The following is an 18,373-nucleotide window of genomic DNA, read 5'->3' as shown; positions in this document are numbered from 1 at the left end:
ACCCTCAACCCATAATCACTCATTAGTGACTTCCATGAAAGTCTCACCCTGCTGAGCCCCAGGAAGAGTGGGCTTATTCATGTCTGTGCCTTGGTGGAAATTCCCTAGTACAGTTTGCAATTTGAACAAATTACCTTTCACTGAATTGTAACACACTGGATGTGTCTCCCAATTCTGACAGCCCCATATTTTAATAGTTTTTTTCTCTCTTTCCTTTCTAATGCTGGGGCCTTTTTTTTTTTTTCCCTCACCACCCAACTCAGAGTCAGCAGGCTCCTCCACTCTGAACTCCCAGACTGTGAAGCATGTCAACACCAGGATGCTGGATGCTCTGCGGCAAATGGATGACATCCCAACTCTTACAGGTAAACCTACGGATGCGACCTGGAAACCCTGGCTGCACACTTAGGTCTCTCCCTAAGACCACCACAAGGAGATTGCTCTTCTCAGTTAAACCTTGGTCAATTGATTCCAGCCAATAGTGTGCTGTCAGTACTTTACTTACTGCTCAATCTCACTAACCTGACATTTATGGTGCACTGATTGGCCTCTGTCAGTGGTGCTGGTTGTAAATTCACTTTGAAAAGCTTTGTGTTAACAGCCTTCAACCAGGCTCCAAGAAGAGCACGAACAGGCAGCCTGACAATTGCTCGACCTCCTGCCCTTATTACAGTGAGTAAATCAGGGTTTGAGCCATTAGGCTGGAGCCTGGGGCCTACACAGAAAGGATTGACATGAGGAAAGGTCAACCTCTGTCACACATGTGTAACAATTTGGATAATGGAATTCTGTAACTTATCTGAGTGAGGTGGCAAAGGCTTACAAGGAAAAGTATATGCTGCTCTGGCTGCTCTGGCTTTTATGCTAAGTAGTTATACCAGAGTCTGTATTTCTTGTGTAAATACACAAGGAATGTCTGAACTCATGAAATCTGGGAGTATATATGATTCTAAAAAAGAAAGAAAGAAAGAAGGGGAGCAAGGCGGTCTCATAGTGGTTTCATGCACTGCATTTTTTTTTTTAGAATGGCCAAACACCAAAGTATCACATCTACCCTCTGAGAAAAGAGGATTTTGATACTGTGGACATATGATCTCTCAGCTGAGTAAAAGATAAGATTTTCATATTCAACCAAAATTTTTTAAAACTCACATTATACAACAACTATAAATGGTTTCTGGGTAACACAGTAGATTTCCTTGAATAAGTAAAACTGCCTTAATTGACATATAAAATTAAAAGGCTCCCCTGCAGGTTTCTCTGATGCAGTGTTACCTAAATCGCATTTTCATCATATCACTTGCTGCCACAGTGACTGGGGAGAGCAGATTTCATCTGTCCAGTACCTCCGCAATTCTGATTTTAATTTCCATTCTCTATTTTAACCTCCATTCTCTATTTTTCCCAGTGTGGGGGAAAAAATCATACAATATAAGAAAATATGCAGTTAGGGACCACAAAAAACTTAGGGATTGTTTTCTCCATGTGGACAAAATGCTATCAAAAGAAGCAATCTATAAACAATAGATAAACTGAACTGACTGATCAGAAAAACAGTCCTTCAGATCATCATTCTTTATAAAGCATTTGCAACTAAAAAAGTAAAACACTGTAGAGTCACATGTATATTTGGATTAAACTTCACTAACATGAGAATCTCCAAATGGCTGTTATAATTTTTTTTTAACAGAGTCATTTTTGGACTTAGAAAATTTGGTACATTTGGTACATAAACCAAGAGTATCGGGACTTTAAATGACCTTTTCAAAGCCAGCCTTAAGTACTAAGTTTTTATTTTTAACACAATGCTGGAAACCATTCCAAGAGGCGGCAGATGGTTTTACAGTTTATGTAAAACTACAAAATGCTCATACTCGATCAAATGGGCACCACTATAAAAGACATCTTCAAATCAAATGAGGCAAAGTCAACGAGATACACCAGCTGTTCCTCTGCATAATTAAAAACATAATAGTAACATTACTATGATTTGTTTTGAAGGAGAATATTTGGATTTCATGAAGTCAATACGTTCAAAACTGAAATGACAGTCTGCTATATTAAATGATAAATTGCTAAGAAACATAACTTTTACTTCAATACAGCTGTGATAGCTACATAATCCTGTCCCCTGGTACTTTGGTGAATCAGGCCAAAATGAACCCAGGTCTATAGAGCAAAATATGGAATATGCAGTTACAGTACAATCACTGGAAAAATTTTAAATAATTTTAATTGAATTTTTAAATTACTTTATTCAATTTAAAATTATTCTCTTCAAGTGACTTTTTACTATCTAAATATATACAAATGTGTACAGTACTACACATGGAACTGGTTCACTTATGAAAACATACATAATACATTTAAAATATGAGATCAATTCATTTCCTTCTAGTACCAATTACCTGTGATGGCTTTGAAATATAAACATTTAGTAGCATGCAATATATTTTTAATATTGGTTTTCATTAATGTCTTTTTACCTAAGCTAAATAGTAATGATGAAAAATAGACTATTTGCTTCAAAGTAAACCTCTTATTAAGTCTAAAATATTATGGCACAAAATCAAACCACAAAAAGGACCACTGTATATTATCCCCCTTGATTTTCTGAAGAAAAATAATGAAAGTCTCTATATAGTACAAACGAAAATGAGACACTCAAATTAACCTAGGCAAAGAGAAATTCTATAAAATTAACTCCAAAGTATTGCAAAGTACTCCAAGTTAGTGTAATTTCTAATACCTTGACTGTAATCCTAACAAGTTACTACATTATTTCAATTAACAGAGTAACTTTTCTAGGGTGAAAATAAGTGCAATTTATTTTGTCAATGTTGTTAAAACTTCTTGTCAGATCAACCTTTGAGTTGAAAGGCCTGAGTAATTCTAGCCTATCTTAAACTGTAACTTTATTTTAAACTTCCGTATTTTCTTCCAGTAGAATTTAAAGTATACACTGTGTACATTCCTCAGGTCCAGTCATATTAAATTCTGATGTTAAGCAGAAAGGGGAAACCATGTGCGGACTAGATTAATTTATCTCAAGGGAAAAGGGGCACATTAATAATGGAGATAATGTTTTCATAAATGTTGGAATCAAATGTGCCTTTTCACTTCTTTATTAGAAAACACATTAGGACAAAATTATCTCACTCTCATCAATAAGACCTAGTTGCTGAGAAAGACTATGTTTTCTTTGCAAAACATTTAGAAAGATTTTTCCCATTATGGCCAAATAGCTAGAAATATATCATGCATCCAAGTCTGGCTGGAATAAATGTATACAAGCAAGGCAAGAGATTATTTAATCTATCCAGTTATATTTCTATTTTAAGATATCTAAATTCACAATTTTTGTAAAATACATTAAAATTCTGATTCTAAAAGAAACTGGCCCCCCAAAATGATAAATTTGACTTTTAACTTGTTAACCTCTTTAAAGCACACAAAAAAATTTTGCCTTGGATTATTGCTAAAAACGAAAAATTCTTAGAATTTCCCTAAAGAGGTACCCTAAAGAGTCAAAACATAATGAAGGTAGTGGTATGATATTTAACTTTCATAAAATTATATTTTTATGAACCAGCATTATACACAAAGAAAATATTAACTAAAAGATGACATCACACTTACAAACCAATCAAGCTCTCCATAGCTGATATACTTTAAATATTTAAAAAAAAAGTCATTTTTCTAAAAAAAATAGAGCTTTTAAAAATTAAACAAAAGGACTAACTAAGGTGAATCTGTTTCTGTAATAAGCCTTCATGTGTATAATAAAGTCCAACCATACTAAAAACAATGAACTGTAAACTGAAACAAAAATCCATCATCTACTTGGAAACAGTGATGGGAAAAGATTAGCAATCCATTTATTGTGCTGAAATAAAGATAAGTAACCTTAGTAAGATCCATCAGGATCTGAGTATTGAACTCTAAATATAAAGACATTTCTTCATCAGCAAGTGAGGAAAAAATGTGAGAAAGAGAAACGATTCCAGTTAACATTTACAATGCAATAGTCATGATTCAATTCTTTTAAATTTTTCAAGATCTGCTTTACGTTGATCTGTATTCTAGAAGGTATTTTTAAAAGTATGTTTTCAAAATGGATAATTACCACATGAGTCATTAAACAATTATTGCCAAGAGTTTCCTATAGACCTACAGTGTGTTCCAATTACTGATTCTTTCTAATATAAAAAATATAATAATTACAATTCTTTTCACAATAAAATTTAGATTTGAAAAGAAAGACTAAAGTCTAAGGAACAATTCAACATTTAGAATTATGTTATAAATGTAACTTAATCCAAATAGTCACATTTCATAAAAGTAATATATTATAATGCTTAAAAATTAAAAATAAACTTATACTTCATATTTTAAAAATAATTATACTAGTAAAAATCTGAAACCTAAGTTACCTGACCTCAGTCAGTCGCATTTTATATGATCTCCCAGAAGTCTGATACATTTTACATTGTCACAGTTTTAATATTTCTTCAGTCCCCTAAAGGCATGTCATTATAACTATTATTACAGATGATAAAAATAAACAGATTATGTCCTTTTTAGAAGTAGACCATTCAAGCATAAACCCAACAAGTATTATTTTTAAACACAGAATCAAGTCTATGCACTAATCCCCAACACACTCAACTCACATACCTCAAGCAACAGATAAAACTCACTCTATCCACCAAAGCATCACCACCACCAACAAATTAAATTCCCTGGTCTCTTTACTGCAACAGAATTTTAACTTCATCAAGTACAAGTAAAGGTACAGAAGAAAGACTCCACAGTTTTCAATATTGATATAAAGCATCATATTCTACCTATACAGTGGTTTCCTGCCAACATCCCAATCATTCAAAGCCTTTGAGGAAAACAAAAACCAACAATGACAATAAACTATGGGATTTTTTACATGATTGTGGCTTTGTCCCTGGCACTCTCAAAATAGATAGGCACTGAACTCAAGGCATCAGAGGGCAATATAATAGCTCTCAGTTTTAACATTTTCAGATAGAATAAATCTGTACACTAAACAATTGCTTTACAATTTCCTCAGAAAAGTATTGGCAGACCTTCAACTGTATGGTACAGAGTTCCTAATAACACCACTGGAACATGAAAAGTGCCTGGAATTGTTTTACAAACTTTAAACCACACTGGAGGTTACAACTAATTAGTCAGAAACAAAAACCAACTAGGAAACGTTTCAGAACCAGACGCTTTATTTCCCACTTCTCAGTTTTTCCTACCCCAAAATGCTAATGTCTAACTTGCCTCAATGTATCAACCATTTTCTTCTGCCCCATTTCCCTATATAAAATTATGTAAAAAAAAAAAAAAAGCACTATTTGGTAACGTAAACATGCTTCTATGTTCCCCTCATTCAAGAATCCTAATCTGAAAGACTGAAAATGTAACTGTTTTCCAATAACAGTTTAGGTGTGAATTGGAACCTGGGAGCCTGGGCCCAGTGCACCAGTGGATAGCTGTATGGTACATAGCCCAACAGCTACCATGAAGTCATCTTGGGCTGTTTGTCTATGAACTCATGGATTTAGCTCCTCCTCCATCAAAGGTGGCTTTGCAGACACAAGCCATAGTAGCCCACTGCCAACAGTCATATAAGTGTTCTGGAGACCAAGTCATAGTGCTGGCCAGAGAAGGTGCTCAGCAAAAATCTGAGCAGATTATTGAATCCCATGAGTTTAGTTAGTGACTACAAGGCAGCTTGCAATGGAAATGGTCATCTTGCAGGATACTGAGCCAAGTGTGGGGTGCAAGCTGTTGCAGAAATGACCCATTAATGGAGCCCTAAGGTCCATGACAACTTGGCCCCTGGCGTTTAAAAATGTTTATTTTCTGGCTAATCCCATTCCATTATATTCCCTGGTCTCGGTCAGATTTACATATCGCTTAAGGGTAAGATTTATGGCACCTTATTTTCACAAACAACTCTCCACGGTAGGAGTATCCAAAATTGGTGGGGGGAGGACCTATATTAAGAGTCTTATCTCTTTCAGAATGGACCTCAGTAATCAACCATGAAGCTCTGAGACAAATCTCAGGTTAATATGTTTCAAATACATTGTTGATTTTTAAGTTAACAGCATCAAGTAAGATTGTACTGTTGAAGTACTATCAATTGGGTTACACTGAACCTCTTCAGAGCTTTTCCTACAGTATGATTTTCTATCTTTGTTGAAGCCTGAACAATTGTACTTTGTCAGAGAAGAAGCAGAATTTGTGATTTCTGATTCACAATATAATCTTCCTTTACTCTGGGCACTTTGAAAGTCGTGGGATGTGTTATAGTCTCTTACACTTGGCGTTTACCGAATTGTCTGTATTGGAGAAAATGAGCCTGACTCTCCTTCCTTCTGTTTATGCTTATGTTCCTTCTTGCCCAGTGGACAAACACAAAAACATGTTGGAAGAGCTTAAAAATAGGACACAAAATTCACCTAGCTCACATCCCAATGCCCAACCGCCTCTGTTCTATTTCCTCAGGTGTTTTCTCTTTTTCTCAAGATCAAGGGAGACCAAGGGTCAAATCTATCGCAGCTGGACTGGAAGTTTGTTAAGGTGATTCCATCTTCAGAAACCTGTAAGCCTGGGCTACTTCCTGGCTGGGCTGCTATGGGCACCTCTTTTGCTGCAGGTGCTGCAAATACCAGATATTTGCATGACCAGAGAAATCTTGTCTCCACTGCCCTCTGGGGAACAAGGGAGGTTCTATATGGGCCTAGACTCTGCCGGGTGGCAAGGTCCTGGGTGGCCAGGCGACTTACCTCCCAGAGATGCTGTGTGTTCCTCACGGCGCCGGCCTGCACCTTCTCCGGGGGCAGGAGCACGCCCTGGAAGGGCCCGATCCAGGTGCCCTGCTGGATCCTCTGCGCCGCGCAGATGCCGTAGGCCAGGCCGGGCACGGTGCTGGTGCACAGGCACACCTCCCTGGGCAGGTCCCGCAGCCACTCCGGCAGCTCCGGCGGGGGCGCGGCGGCCGCGGCGCTGCTGGTGCCCACGAGCCGGCGCAGCGAGTGCAGTGGCCCGTGCATGGGGCACTCGCCATTGCGGTTGTCCGCGCACATGTCGCAACCTGCCGGAGACACGCGAGAGGGAGGGGAGGAAAGGGAGAGGGTTAACCCCTGGTAAGCCCCGAGACAACAAGCCTCCCCGCCCGGGTGAGCCACCTGCGAGGGAGGTGACGCCGCGAGGGCGCCGAGGCCCCTGGGAGCAGGGGGATAGGTGGACTCGATGCTCTCCCTTGGAATTCACCGCGCCCAAATCCGCCTGGTACGGGGTCGAGACCCCGCGCGCCCTCCACAAGCCTCCGGAGCCGTCCTCCAGCCTGCGGATGGCGTCGTCGTCTCCAAGAAACCGACGGGGACGGCTGGCGGCTTCTCCTCCCGGCCTCTGCCCCTCTTCCCTCCCTATTCCCTCTCACCCTCTCCCCTATTCTCGTTCTCCGTGGTGTTTCGAGGTGTGTTTATCGTTGTACCAGGAGGAAAGTGTCTCTCGACCCATCTGGGATCTCGGAGAGATTCTACCTTGGTGGCTTGGCTATGTTTGGTTTTCCTTTCTTTACGAAGAGACTTTCAAAATCACCAGAGCAGACGGACGACCTTACCCGCCATCCCGGGTCCTCGACCCACGCTCTGCTCCCGCGAGAACGTCCATGAGAGGGGGCGGAGCCGGCCGCGGCCACGTGGAGCCGCAGTCCCACACCCCAGCCACAGAGGGCGCCCTGGCGCTAGGGTCTCTCGAGCGCTGCGGCGGCCCCGGCTCTGCTGAGCCGGTGGGAGACAGGCGGGATGTTCTGGCGGGTTTGGGGTGCCCTGTGCTTGCGTGCAAGCTCGTCCCAGAAGCCTTCCCCCCCTCCCCGAGAAAAAACGAACAGCAAATGTAATGATCAAAATAATGGGTCTTTAATGATGAAGATAAAGTTTCCTTGAAGAGGGCCCTAAATCCCGCCCAGACGGTTAATACCGAGGCTAAATGCGATTTTTTTTTAACATTATAAACTAAGTGAGAGCTTTAGTGAAGCCTTCAGAGCAGCCGGCGCAAGAGGGGACCACCCCTCTCCCCCACCCCCAACCCCCGGCCTCACACACACACCACAGCCTCTGGGGCGGCTGGCCGTGAACGCCCGGTGTCCCTCGACTCAAACCGAGCAGGAACAGGCCCGGCAGCCGCGGGAAGCAGGCCTGCGGCGACCATGCTGTCGGATCGCAGCGCCCTCCGGGTTATTAATGGGCCTGGCGGAGCCGCCGTGTCTGCGCCCCGGCTAGGCGGACCTGCCTCTGGGACGCGGTCTCGGCGCCCGTCGGCCGGCGACACCGGCCTCTCTGGCCCAGCCTCCCTGGGGAGCCGCGGCGCCCCTGCGCAGCAGAGCCCTGTGGCACCGGGCCTGATGTAGGGCGAGCCCCGACTGGCAGAGATGGCAAGATCTGGGCAGCAGCGGATGCGCCAGCACTGGGCGACGGATCAGCCTCTGGACACTTGTGCCCAGCCTTGGTCACAGCCAGTCCTGGTGGATGGCCCTGGGTGTACTCTATCCGTGCTGGAACACCTGAAATGCCCAAAGAACTCGTGACAAATGAGCCATGGGGCAACCTTCGAGGAACATCTGATGGCAACCCAGCTTGGTGAGTGATCCCCTGTTTTCCTCAATTGCTTCACAGTGAACTGAAGGTTGACTACATGAGCATCCTATCTCAGTGAAGAAGGGCTCCAGCCCTCAGTCGGCTACTCCACTTCTCCCCAAAGACCCCAGGGAATGAGGGGACCTTTGACTGGAGCTTCTTGAGGGTGTCCCCAGGCCTCTCAAGTGGAAAGTAGCAACCCCTTTCTGCAGGTAGTGCAGTGATCGTGCCCCTTGGACTGCCATCACACAAAGGACCCCTCTTTCAGCAACACAAACTAACCATCAAAACTGTGCCAGGCTATGTTTTTGACCCTCGGGCCTAGATGGAGGGAGTTATTCTCAACTTCTCCACAATGTACTCACTTCTCACGCCTTCTCAAGTTCCTGATTGTGAGAACAAAAACTTGAAGACGAAGGGGGCATGGAAAGACAATAAAAACTCACAATTACCAACTGCCTATTATGTGCCAGGCACCCATCTTCAACCAAACAGCCACTATATCATTGTAATATCACGATTCCCATTTTGCAGATGAGGCAAGTGAGGCTTTATGAGCAATATAACTTAACCAAGGACCAGAAACTTAGAAAGGGGCAGAGAAAGATTCACCATCAGGTCCACCTGACTCCAAAAGCCTCCAGATCTAGAGATCTAAGATTAATGAAAGCCAGGAGAATTGTATATCCAAATTTATAACTCAGACAATAGAACTGAAATATTTCACTGAAGTCATTATTTGGCGGGGGCGCTACAAAACTGTTGTAGCATGACTGAATTAAAGAGATTTTTCTCTTTTCCACACTCTGGGGTTTGGGAAGGTTAACTTAAGAGGATGATTTAAAAAGTAAGATGATAATGTCCATAATTTTGAATTTTAATGCCTAACTTCAGAAATGGCCTTTCAGCACCTTAGCAAAAATAGCTTAAAACAAGAGACAATAAGCAAAGGCAATATGCCCATAAAAGTAAAAATAAATCACCCCGGGGATTTGATTAACAGACCTTTCCTTTCTAGTTGGCTCAATGAAACAAAGGGTGAGAAGAAAGAGCATTTGGTATTCACTCCCTGACAGTCCATGCCAGAGATTCTGTCAACCTACAAGATTACCACAACCTGTAACATCATACCAACTACATCAGCAATAAAACAAGGAGCAAAGGTGCCAACTGCAGCCACCACCCATACAAACAAGCATATTCCTGTTTTTTGTTATGCGTGATAGAGTATGGCTAGTCCTTTCTCAAAGATTTCTCAAAGTGCTTTCTCCTCTAAGGCACTTCTTCAACTTAGGAACTTTCATTTGTCTCCATGAAGTGTTAAAACATTAGTAGCACTCCGCAGTGACAAGCAGAGGCTCTCCCAATATGTAGAAGAATACTTGCAGGATAGGCAATGCCAATCCACTGTCATTAGTCCGTCCAGTAAAAGTTATCATCATTTATAAATGACTTCAAGCTACTTCAAAATATTCTACCCCAAAAGCTGACCAATTACATCAAAATACATGTTAATCCTAACAGTACTGTTTCTTAATACAAACAGCTTCTGTCACTGAAAATATGTGACTTCTGACTTATGTCTCAAGAGTCCCAAAGGAGCCTAAGGATGGCTAAAACAAGTAACTGATTACCTGGGGTTGACAAATGTGGCCCAAGTGGACAAACATTCTAGATAGCAAGCCAGCAACACCTTCTAGTGTCTTCTAGATAGTAAGCCACCAATACCTACATGAAAAGATTTGAGGGAGAAGTGGGCTAGATGCCTAAACTACACATAAAAAAATATATAGGTATTATATATGTAATACATGTTACAGCATTCTCGGCCAAACGATACATAATAGGTCTACTTGTATTCATAAAGAAGAGGCAAACAAATGTTCCGACTGTCTCTTAGGCTCCTGAGAGAGATTATACTCTCCAAGCAAGATATTTGGAAATGCCATTATAGCACTGGGGAATATGAGATCATGGTCTCTATCTTGAACAGATCTTTTAAAGCTCCTGTTTATTGGTCTCTGAATGAGGAGGAGGTATCACTAAGTTAAAGATTTGTTCACCCTCTGACTTCAAAAGGCCAGACCAAGTGGAGTGAAGAACCGACTTTCACTCTTAGCTCCTTATCCTTCTGTACTGTTTGGATGTTTTTACAAGAGCACGTGCGGCTCCTGTAATTGAAAATGGATCTCTTTTAAGGCAAAAGGGGCAAAGGAGACCAGAGTCCTCTGGTATCTCATTTCTCATTCTAGGAAAGGTGAAATATACTGCGTTCCAGGGCCCTTCGACAGGCGTGTGTGGGCGCAGGCGGAGTGGGGACCCCCGGGGACGCGCCCGCCACGCTGGGCCTTCGCTCCCCAGAGTCTCCCCGCTGCTTTCGCCTGACCTCACGCGTGTTCCGGACAGGGATCCCGGGAGCAGCTGAAAAGCCTGCCTCCGCGCCCGGACCGCGGTAACCGCCGAGCCATAAATTCTCTGCGACCACCGCCGAAGTCGCCGCCCTCTGTCCTGAGGCCGAGCCCCGCGGGGCCGGCGCCCATCGATCCCTGCCCGGCGACGGCGATGCGGCCCCGGGAGTGCCGCCTGCTGGCAGCTCCGCGTGCTTCGTGGCGGGGGGTTGCGGGGGGTGGGGGGGTGGCGCGGGCCCTCAGGGTCGCCGAGGGGGTCAGCCGACCCGGACCTGGGGCCGGTGGAGTGCAGTGGCCGGGAGTCTCCCGCACGTGGGTTCGACGCCCGACTCCAGCGCGCACTCTCTAAGCTCTGTCCGCGCCCAGCCGCCGGCTGGCTGGGATGGTGATGGACCTTGCGCGGGCTGGACGCCGGGCCCCTCAGCACTAAACCGGAATGTGGAAGTCCTCGCCCCCCTGGCTGCCAGCGAACGGCTCTCTTACTAGACCAGACGATCGCCACCACCCGCCCGGCCCCCTTCCTCCCCTGGGAAGGGATCTTCTAGGCTTCCCGGAACCGGGACTAGGAGCGAGCGGATCCAGAGGAGAGGCAGGCCAGGAAGGGGAGCCGCCAAGCGTGGTCTCCGCGGGGTGGCCCAGCTCGCGGGGAGCCTTCTGTGGGACTCTTTCTAGGCGGGTTGAAGGCTTCCCCTGCTCGGCCTGGCTGCCGGCTTGGCCCTGGGACCAAGAGGGAGAGACAAAAGGGGGAGGGAAAGAAAGAGAGGAAATGTGATTTTTTTTTTTTTTTTGGTCTCCCGATGACTGTATTAATAAATTAAATGGGAGCGCCAGTGTGTGAGGGCGAGAGAATATTGCGCAGAGATAAACCTCGCCGGCCCCTGCCCCTGCGAGGCCGCCATATACAATGCGGAGATGATGAATAGGATGCGCAAGAGGAGATCGAAGCGGGTCTGGGCCGGCTCCACTCTCTCCTACAAAACTATAGGGCAATTAATTGTGGCTTGTCCCCTCATCCTTCATCTCCTGGTGGCACATATCGATGGAGATTACTGCTGATGGACCATTTTATCACCTTAAATAAACAGTCGCCACCTCTCCTAACCTCAATCTAATATATGGCTCTATGTTCAGTTTCAGGGCACTAGATAACGGATGATGTAAAATAGCTAAATCATGTGTGTTCCGGGATGGGGCCTGGGCCTGCACACAAAAAGACAGAAAAAGAAAAAGAACGACACAAAAGCCCACACTCCGACACCGAGCCGCCTCCCTCCCACCGAGGACCCCGTCTAAAATCTAAGTCGCTCGGGGCCATTGACAGTGAGGAGTAGCGCACCGAATATGTCTTGATGTCAGGAAAATCCCACTGGTTGGGTTATTGAGCTCGGGAGCTTCCCAAACAGGACAAGCGTTTTTCAACTGGGTGGGAAGAGATTAGGGAAGGTCAGAAAACACTCGTTCTCCTTTTATCTTTTGGCCCTGACCTCTCAACTAAACAAACCCCAGCTTTCCTTCTCTCTCCAGTATCTCTCCCCAAACCCTTGGAAAGGATGGTGCTTCCAAGAGGGGAGCCTCGGGGCCCCAACTCCTACACCTGTGCTCCAGCCAGTGCTGTTCCCACTGCCGTTCCTTGCACAGCAGGGCTCCCCGAAATATCTGAAGAGATGGAGACCTCCTGCTGGGGAAGCTGCGGAATGCCGGGACTCAATTCTCCGCAGAGAGACCGGGGACAGGCTTAGCTCCCACCTCTCTCCCAGGTAGAAGGGAGGATGATCTTAATCAAAAATTAAAAAGATATGAAGAGCAAAGTGGCTCGGCCAGCCGTTTGTGAACAAACAAGCGTTCAGCGCGCTGCTTGGCTGCTGCTCAATACCTTCCAAGAAAAGTGACAGGGTCTCAAGGCACTGAGCTCCCAGAATCCAAGAAGAGGCTGCCGCTGCAACAGAGCCTGACGGAATCAATGGCTTCAAGCAAACTGTCAGCAAATGAGGGCAGTAATACAGGAAGAGGACGGAAGGTCCCCCATCTCCCATTTACCTTACACAAGTCCCACCTGACTTTAAACAGATGCAAGAAGAGGCAACTAAGCATTGAGACATTCAGTGGAAAGTGTACTTCAATTATAGAATAACTTCATACACAGAGTGAGATATATACTAGAAGAGCTCACCGGGCTAGGCTAGATAGTTTCTGCTGTTTTTCTATCTTTTTATGTGTGAAACAGAGCTGCCTTCACTATGCCTTCACACCCTTCACTATGCCTTCCCTATGGCAGTTCCCATAGATGCCAATACAGTTTCAAGTGAAAGGAGTGCTACTGATTCACAGGTGTTACTGCGTTGGTGATCCCAGGCAAGTTACTCTTCTAAAGGAAAAAGACAAGTCTGGAGGCGCCTTTGCCTTGTTAAAAAAAAAAAGACAAAACGACTCAATACCCTTTTACATACAAAGTAATAAAAACGAAGCAATGCTGAATGGTCACTTCACAGAATTCTTTTAGAGGGAAAGGGCAACAGACTAAAAGGAAAACTAGGAAGATCTATGCACAATAAATTAATAGGTGATTCCCTTCTGCCCATCTCTCACCCCACCCCCACCCACATACAACCTGGGAATGGGGTGAAACTGTTTTTCACCATCTTTCAAGTGATATATCAACTTCCCCTGCCAGGAAAAAAAACGTTTCCCACTGTATGCATTTCTGATGTGTTTTGATCCTCTAGTTAGATTAAACTCAATTGCTTCTCACTTTGTCTTTGTAAAACACATCTCCTGGTTTCAAATGAGTGCTTACTCTTGCCCAGAGAAGTTCCTGGAAGCAAGGCACACCTGGTCTCCCGGCATTACACAGCCAGCCACCTCAGCTTTCTATTTTCTTTCTCAATTGCCTTTTAATTAGAGAGCAACAAGAAGTGTAGCTCTAATAGGGGAATCTGACTTCCTTTCTTTCCTGTCCTTGCCTCTGCACTTTGCCCACTGAAACAGTCCGGTCGACTCAAAAGGAGATATCAGAAGATTAACACAATAGGAATAATTTAAATAAATCATAATTCATTTCCTCCAACCAGGAAAAATGGTACCTAGCCAATAAACTGGTTTAACAATCATATTATTAATTAGGACTTTGTCCCAGTTCTTTCTCTGATTAGTCCAGGTTTTTCTCTGATGGGAATGCATTAAACCTCAAGATTGCACTGTAAACACTATGGGGAGCTCAGCATACAGACAAGGTTTTGGGGATGCACTGCTGGTGTCTTTTCCAGCACTGACTTAATTCAGAAGAAAGTCTGCAAGTTTGATGAAGCACTTTCAGCCCACAGTGACTATACTTCACCGAGTGGTAAGAAATACCTTTTTGCTAAAGTATTAGCTTTTAATATTTTTATAGAAATGCTTTGAAAACAACACCATCAAGGAATTCAGTAGGCAATAAGTATTCTTTTTTGAAATCCATCAGACAACATAGCTTTGTAACATTTTCTGGAACTCTGAAATAGAATTTCCTTAACTGCAGAACAAATTTGAATCAAAACCCTCATTGTAAACCCAATACTTTAGCCTCAGACTCTAGAAAGGAAAAACGTAAATACAACTGCTCTTATTAACAGTAATTGTGTCCATTGAAACAATTATCTCCAACTATTATGAAAAGGTTAATACATCTCAATCACTAGGATCATTCCCAGTGTTTTAAATCAAAGTAATAAATTTGGGAGTCCTTTCACTAACTACAACCTGTAGTTATTTTGTTTTTACAACGAATTAAGAAGCTTGCAGATTGGTAGACATTCTGTAAGAAGGGACCTGATCAAAATAGAATGATCATACACATTTGTAATCAACTTTGCTCACAGAGAAGCTAGATGAAGGAATGAGAGGAAGAAAGTAGCTGAGTGTTGCTCTTTCAAATCCTGAACTGCTTTCAACCTAACTCTCTTAACCTGCTTTAATGATCTCTCCTGGGGTCTCCGGAAGTGTATTTGCAACTTATCCCAACACAGAAAGTGTAAACATAGCATAACTTCTGAAATGACCAAAAAGAATTGGATATAAAACATAAATAATACATTCTTGATGTTCATTTAGAGTTTTACTTTAAAGCCTCAAAATGGAACTACACTTGTGATAAGGGTTTGAAATTGTGAATACAGGACGGGACGCTGGAAGAAAACTGATGCTAATTTAGGCATTTTCCGTTTACTTGCGGACAAGAAGAATACGCTTCTTATACTAAATTACTATTACCCTCATTTAAAAATAACAGTGTGTGAGCCCACAAGCGTGGCTACGGACTGTAAATGTTTGCAGGATCAAGGGTGCACGGAGAATGCGGGATCCGCAGGAAACGACCCTGGCCTGAAATCATAAATGTTTTCTCACTAAGTAACTGGCATTTCTTTTTCTTTTCCTTCTTCCCTAAAATAAATAGTAAACTTAAGAATAATGCCTGCCTGCAGGGAGAGACTGACCCAGTGCCATCCAAAACTCCTACTAGAGGTCCGGCCTGCCAGCAGCTCCTGGCTGGTCCCCCGACAACCCCACGGTCGGAAAATGAACGGACACAGTTACCCCAGAGGTAAGACAGAGAGAAGGAGAAATCAGCCCTGGAATCCACGCTCCCCAGAACCGCTGAGAGTTCCTGTCTTATCCCTCGGAAAGCCAGACCAGGCCGGTCCCGGGTCACTCCCATCGCGCGCTGCTAGAACTCGCCCGGCGCCGGGCGCAAAATGCCGCGGCAGCGCGGCGATCGGTACTGCTCGGTCCGCGGGAAACCTGGGTTTAAAGAATCGGGACAGGGAAGCAGGGAATGAGAGAAGGGGGAAGAGGAAACCCATGGGGGCCACCCCGCCATCCTAGCCGTTCTCCTTCCTTCTCTAATCCAGAAAACTTTGGTCACAGTGATCTGGGAGGTACGGGCCCGCGGCCCGGACAGCCAATCACCCGGGGTCCCCTTCATCTGATGCGCCTCCCGGACGGGCGCCCGCTCTCGACAGAGCCAGCTCCCCGAAAGAGAGCGCGCCGGCTGCTGCTACGTACGGTTGTTGGGGTCGCTGGTGTGCTGGTTAAGCGGGATGATCTCCATGCGCTGCTGGCCGTACAGGTAATAGTCCAGCTCCTCCGCGCTGCAGCGGAAGCGCGGGGCACCCCGGCCGTCCCCGCCACTGCCTACGCACTTGGAGGGCCCCGGGCCCGAGGTGGCGCCGAGGCACAGGTCCTTGGGGGGCAGAGGCTCCGCGGCGACGGCGGCCAGAGGCGCGAACACCGGCAGCTGCGCCACCGGCAGGGCCGAGAGACCGGCCAGCGCGGCGGCTGCGGCGGCGGCAGCAGCAGCAGCGCAGGAGGAGGCAGAGGAGGCCGAGGTGGAGGAGGAAGCCGGAGTGGACGAGGCGGAGGAGAGCGAGGCCGGCCGCGGGCGCAGGCTGTCTGGCTGGGGCTCAGCGCGCTCCGGGGGTGGCGGCGGCTGGAGAGGCTGTGGTGCGCCCAGCGGACCCGCCGCACCGCCGCCCTTGAGCGGGCCTCCGCCCCCATGCGGGAAGAGTTGTTGCCAGTGTTGCAGATAAGCTGGGTCCACTTTGAGGAAGGCCGAGCCGCCGGGGTCTCCGGGCTTCAGCATGTCCGACGATTCAAGCTGGGGACAGAGAGCAAAGAGATGGGTGCTCTTTGAGCCGGACTCAGGGCCTGGTGCGAGAGGGGCGGGGAGAACCGCAGCCAAGACCCTGGAGCGAAGAGTTTGAGTCCTTGGCTCCGCCAGCGGCAGCCGGGTTTGGCGGCTCCCTCTTCTCAACTCGGTTGGGGCGCAAAGTTTACTCTGAAGCCGCGGCGTCGCGCGGGGGTAGCTGTGTGCACCCTGCCTTGCCTCCCCGCCCGAGGCGCCCAGCGCCCACCCTGTACTGTCGAAGCCGGGTGAGAGAGCGCTTCCCCGCGGAACTCCGCGGCAGGACTCAGCCCCCGCCCTCTGCCGGCGCTCGAAGCCGGCCCGAGCCCGAGCCCGAGCGGCGCAGCGCCTGAGCCGCGCTGGCCTCCGGCGCCAAGAGGCGGGACAGTCTCGCCACCCCCCATCCCCCGCCCCCGCCCCCGCCCCCAGCGGGGGACCTCCAGCCTCCTATTTCCGCGGCCCAAGACCCTCAGCCCTAGACGAGCCACGCTTACCGGAAAACTCGGAGCTGCCCGGCGGGTTTGTGCGTGCGCGCGTGTGTCTTGGCAAGCGTGCAGGAGAGTGTGCGCCCCCGGTACGCTACATGCCCCTGGGCAGCGCGGGAGCAGAGCGCTAGAGATCCGGCTCTCCGGGACCCTCCGGGGCCACAAGCCAGGGATGTGGTGGAGGCCTGCGGAAGGCGTGAGAGCAGCTACTCCGAGCGCGGGAGTGCGGGGCGGACCAGGGCGCTGGACCGAGCAGCGGCGGCGGGCTCTTGGCCGCTACCGCGTCCCGGCTCCTCCGCTCCACGCTCTGGCAGCCTCCCGGCTGGACACGTGGGTTTTACGACAGCACAAAATACAAGTGTGTGTGCATGTGTGTGTGTGTGAGAGAGAGCGAGCGAGAGGAGAGATGGGGGTGGGGGGAGGCGGGAGGCAAGCCAGAAGAACCAAGGGGAGGGGAGAAGGAAGAAGGAAGTTCTAACTCGGGTGTATCCACACACAGCTCTTGCGCCTCTCTCGCACAAATACCCGCTCAGCCCTCCCACCCCCCACTTTTTTTTTTTTTTTTTGGCGTGACGTCTCCGGTTCGCCTGTTGTCTCTTTCTGACCATGATATATCTTTTCTAGGTGCCGGCTCACTGCCCTGGTCCTGGAAGCAGTGGAAACGCGGAAACCGGAACGCATCTCTGCACTCGCTCGGGTGTCGGCATCCGGGCGAGCGCGCGCGGCTGGGCGAGTGGGACCAAGTCCCGGCAGTGGGTTTGCGCTTTTGCAGGGCTCCGTTTTTCTCAGGAGTACTGCTGGGTGCCAGAGTCGGCTAGCCCGCCACGCACTCTCTAACATAAATCTTGGTGGAGGTGGGAGTGAAGGGGGAGTCCGGGGTGGGGTGGGTTGCAAGCTGCAATGAAATTCAGTCGGCAGTCGAGGAGGCTGTCTTTGAGAGGTGGAAGGCGTGAGACCGAGACGGTCTCTAAAGGGCACCGGTCCCGGCGGGACTCAGGCCTGGCCGTGGGGCTGAAAGGAGGCTGCAGTGGAGGGAGTCTCACAGCGCCCAGCCCTCAGCCCACCCGCTCTCGAGTGCCCTTCCTGGGAGGCTGGCTCCTTCTCCCTTTTGGCATGCAAGGGAAGTATCCCGAGCTACGTCTTGTGGTACAAGTG

The 18,373-nt window shown here is 47.1% G+C and overlaps 1 protein-coding gene across 2 annotated transcripts in view; it reads right to left on the bottom strand.

Moving 5' to 3' along the window:
* Positions 1-17,360, bottom strand: part of PRDM6 (PR/SET domain 6) — a 105,240-nt gene extending 87,880 nt beyond the window's left edge. For both annotated transcript variants that reach the window (XM_043465909.1, XM_043465908.1), the window contains exons 1-3: positions 17,228-17,360; positions 16,115-16,706; positions 6,816-7,123 (exon numbers count right to left, since the gene is read on the bottom strand). In XM_043465909.1, the coding sequence (XP_043321844.1) occupies positions 6,816-7,123; positions 16,115-16,691 (885 nt within the window). In that variant the 5' untranslated portion in view covers positions 16,692-16,706; positions 17,228-17,360. The remainder of the gene's footprint in view (positions 1-6,815; positions 7,124-16,114; positions 16,707-17,227) is intronic.
* Positions 17,361-18,373: the final 1,013 nt, after the last annotated feature.

Source organism: Cervus canadensis, chromosome 4 (genome assembly GCF_019320065.1).
Source record: "Cervus canadensis isolate Bull #8, Minnesota chromosome 4, ASM1932006v1, whole genome shotgun sequence".
Lineage (NCBI taxonomy): Eukaryota > Metazoa > Chordata > Mammalia > Artiodactyla > Cervidae > Cervus > Cervus canadensis.
This window is presented reverse-complemented; position numbering and strand designations above follow the sequence as displayed.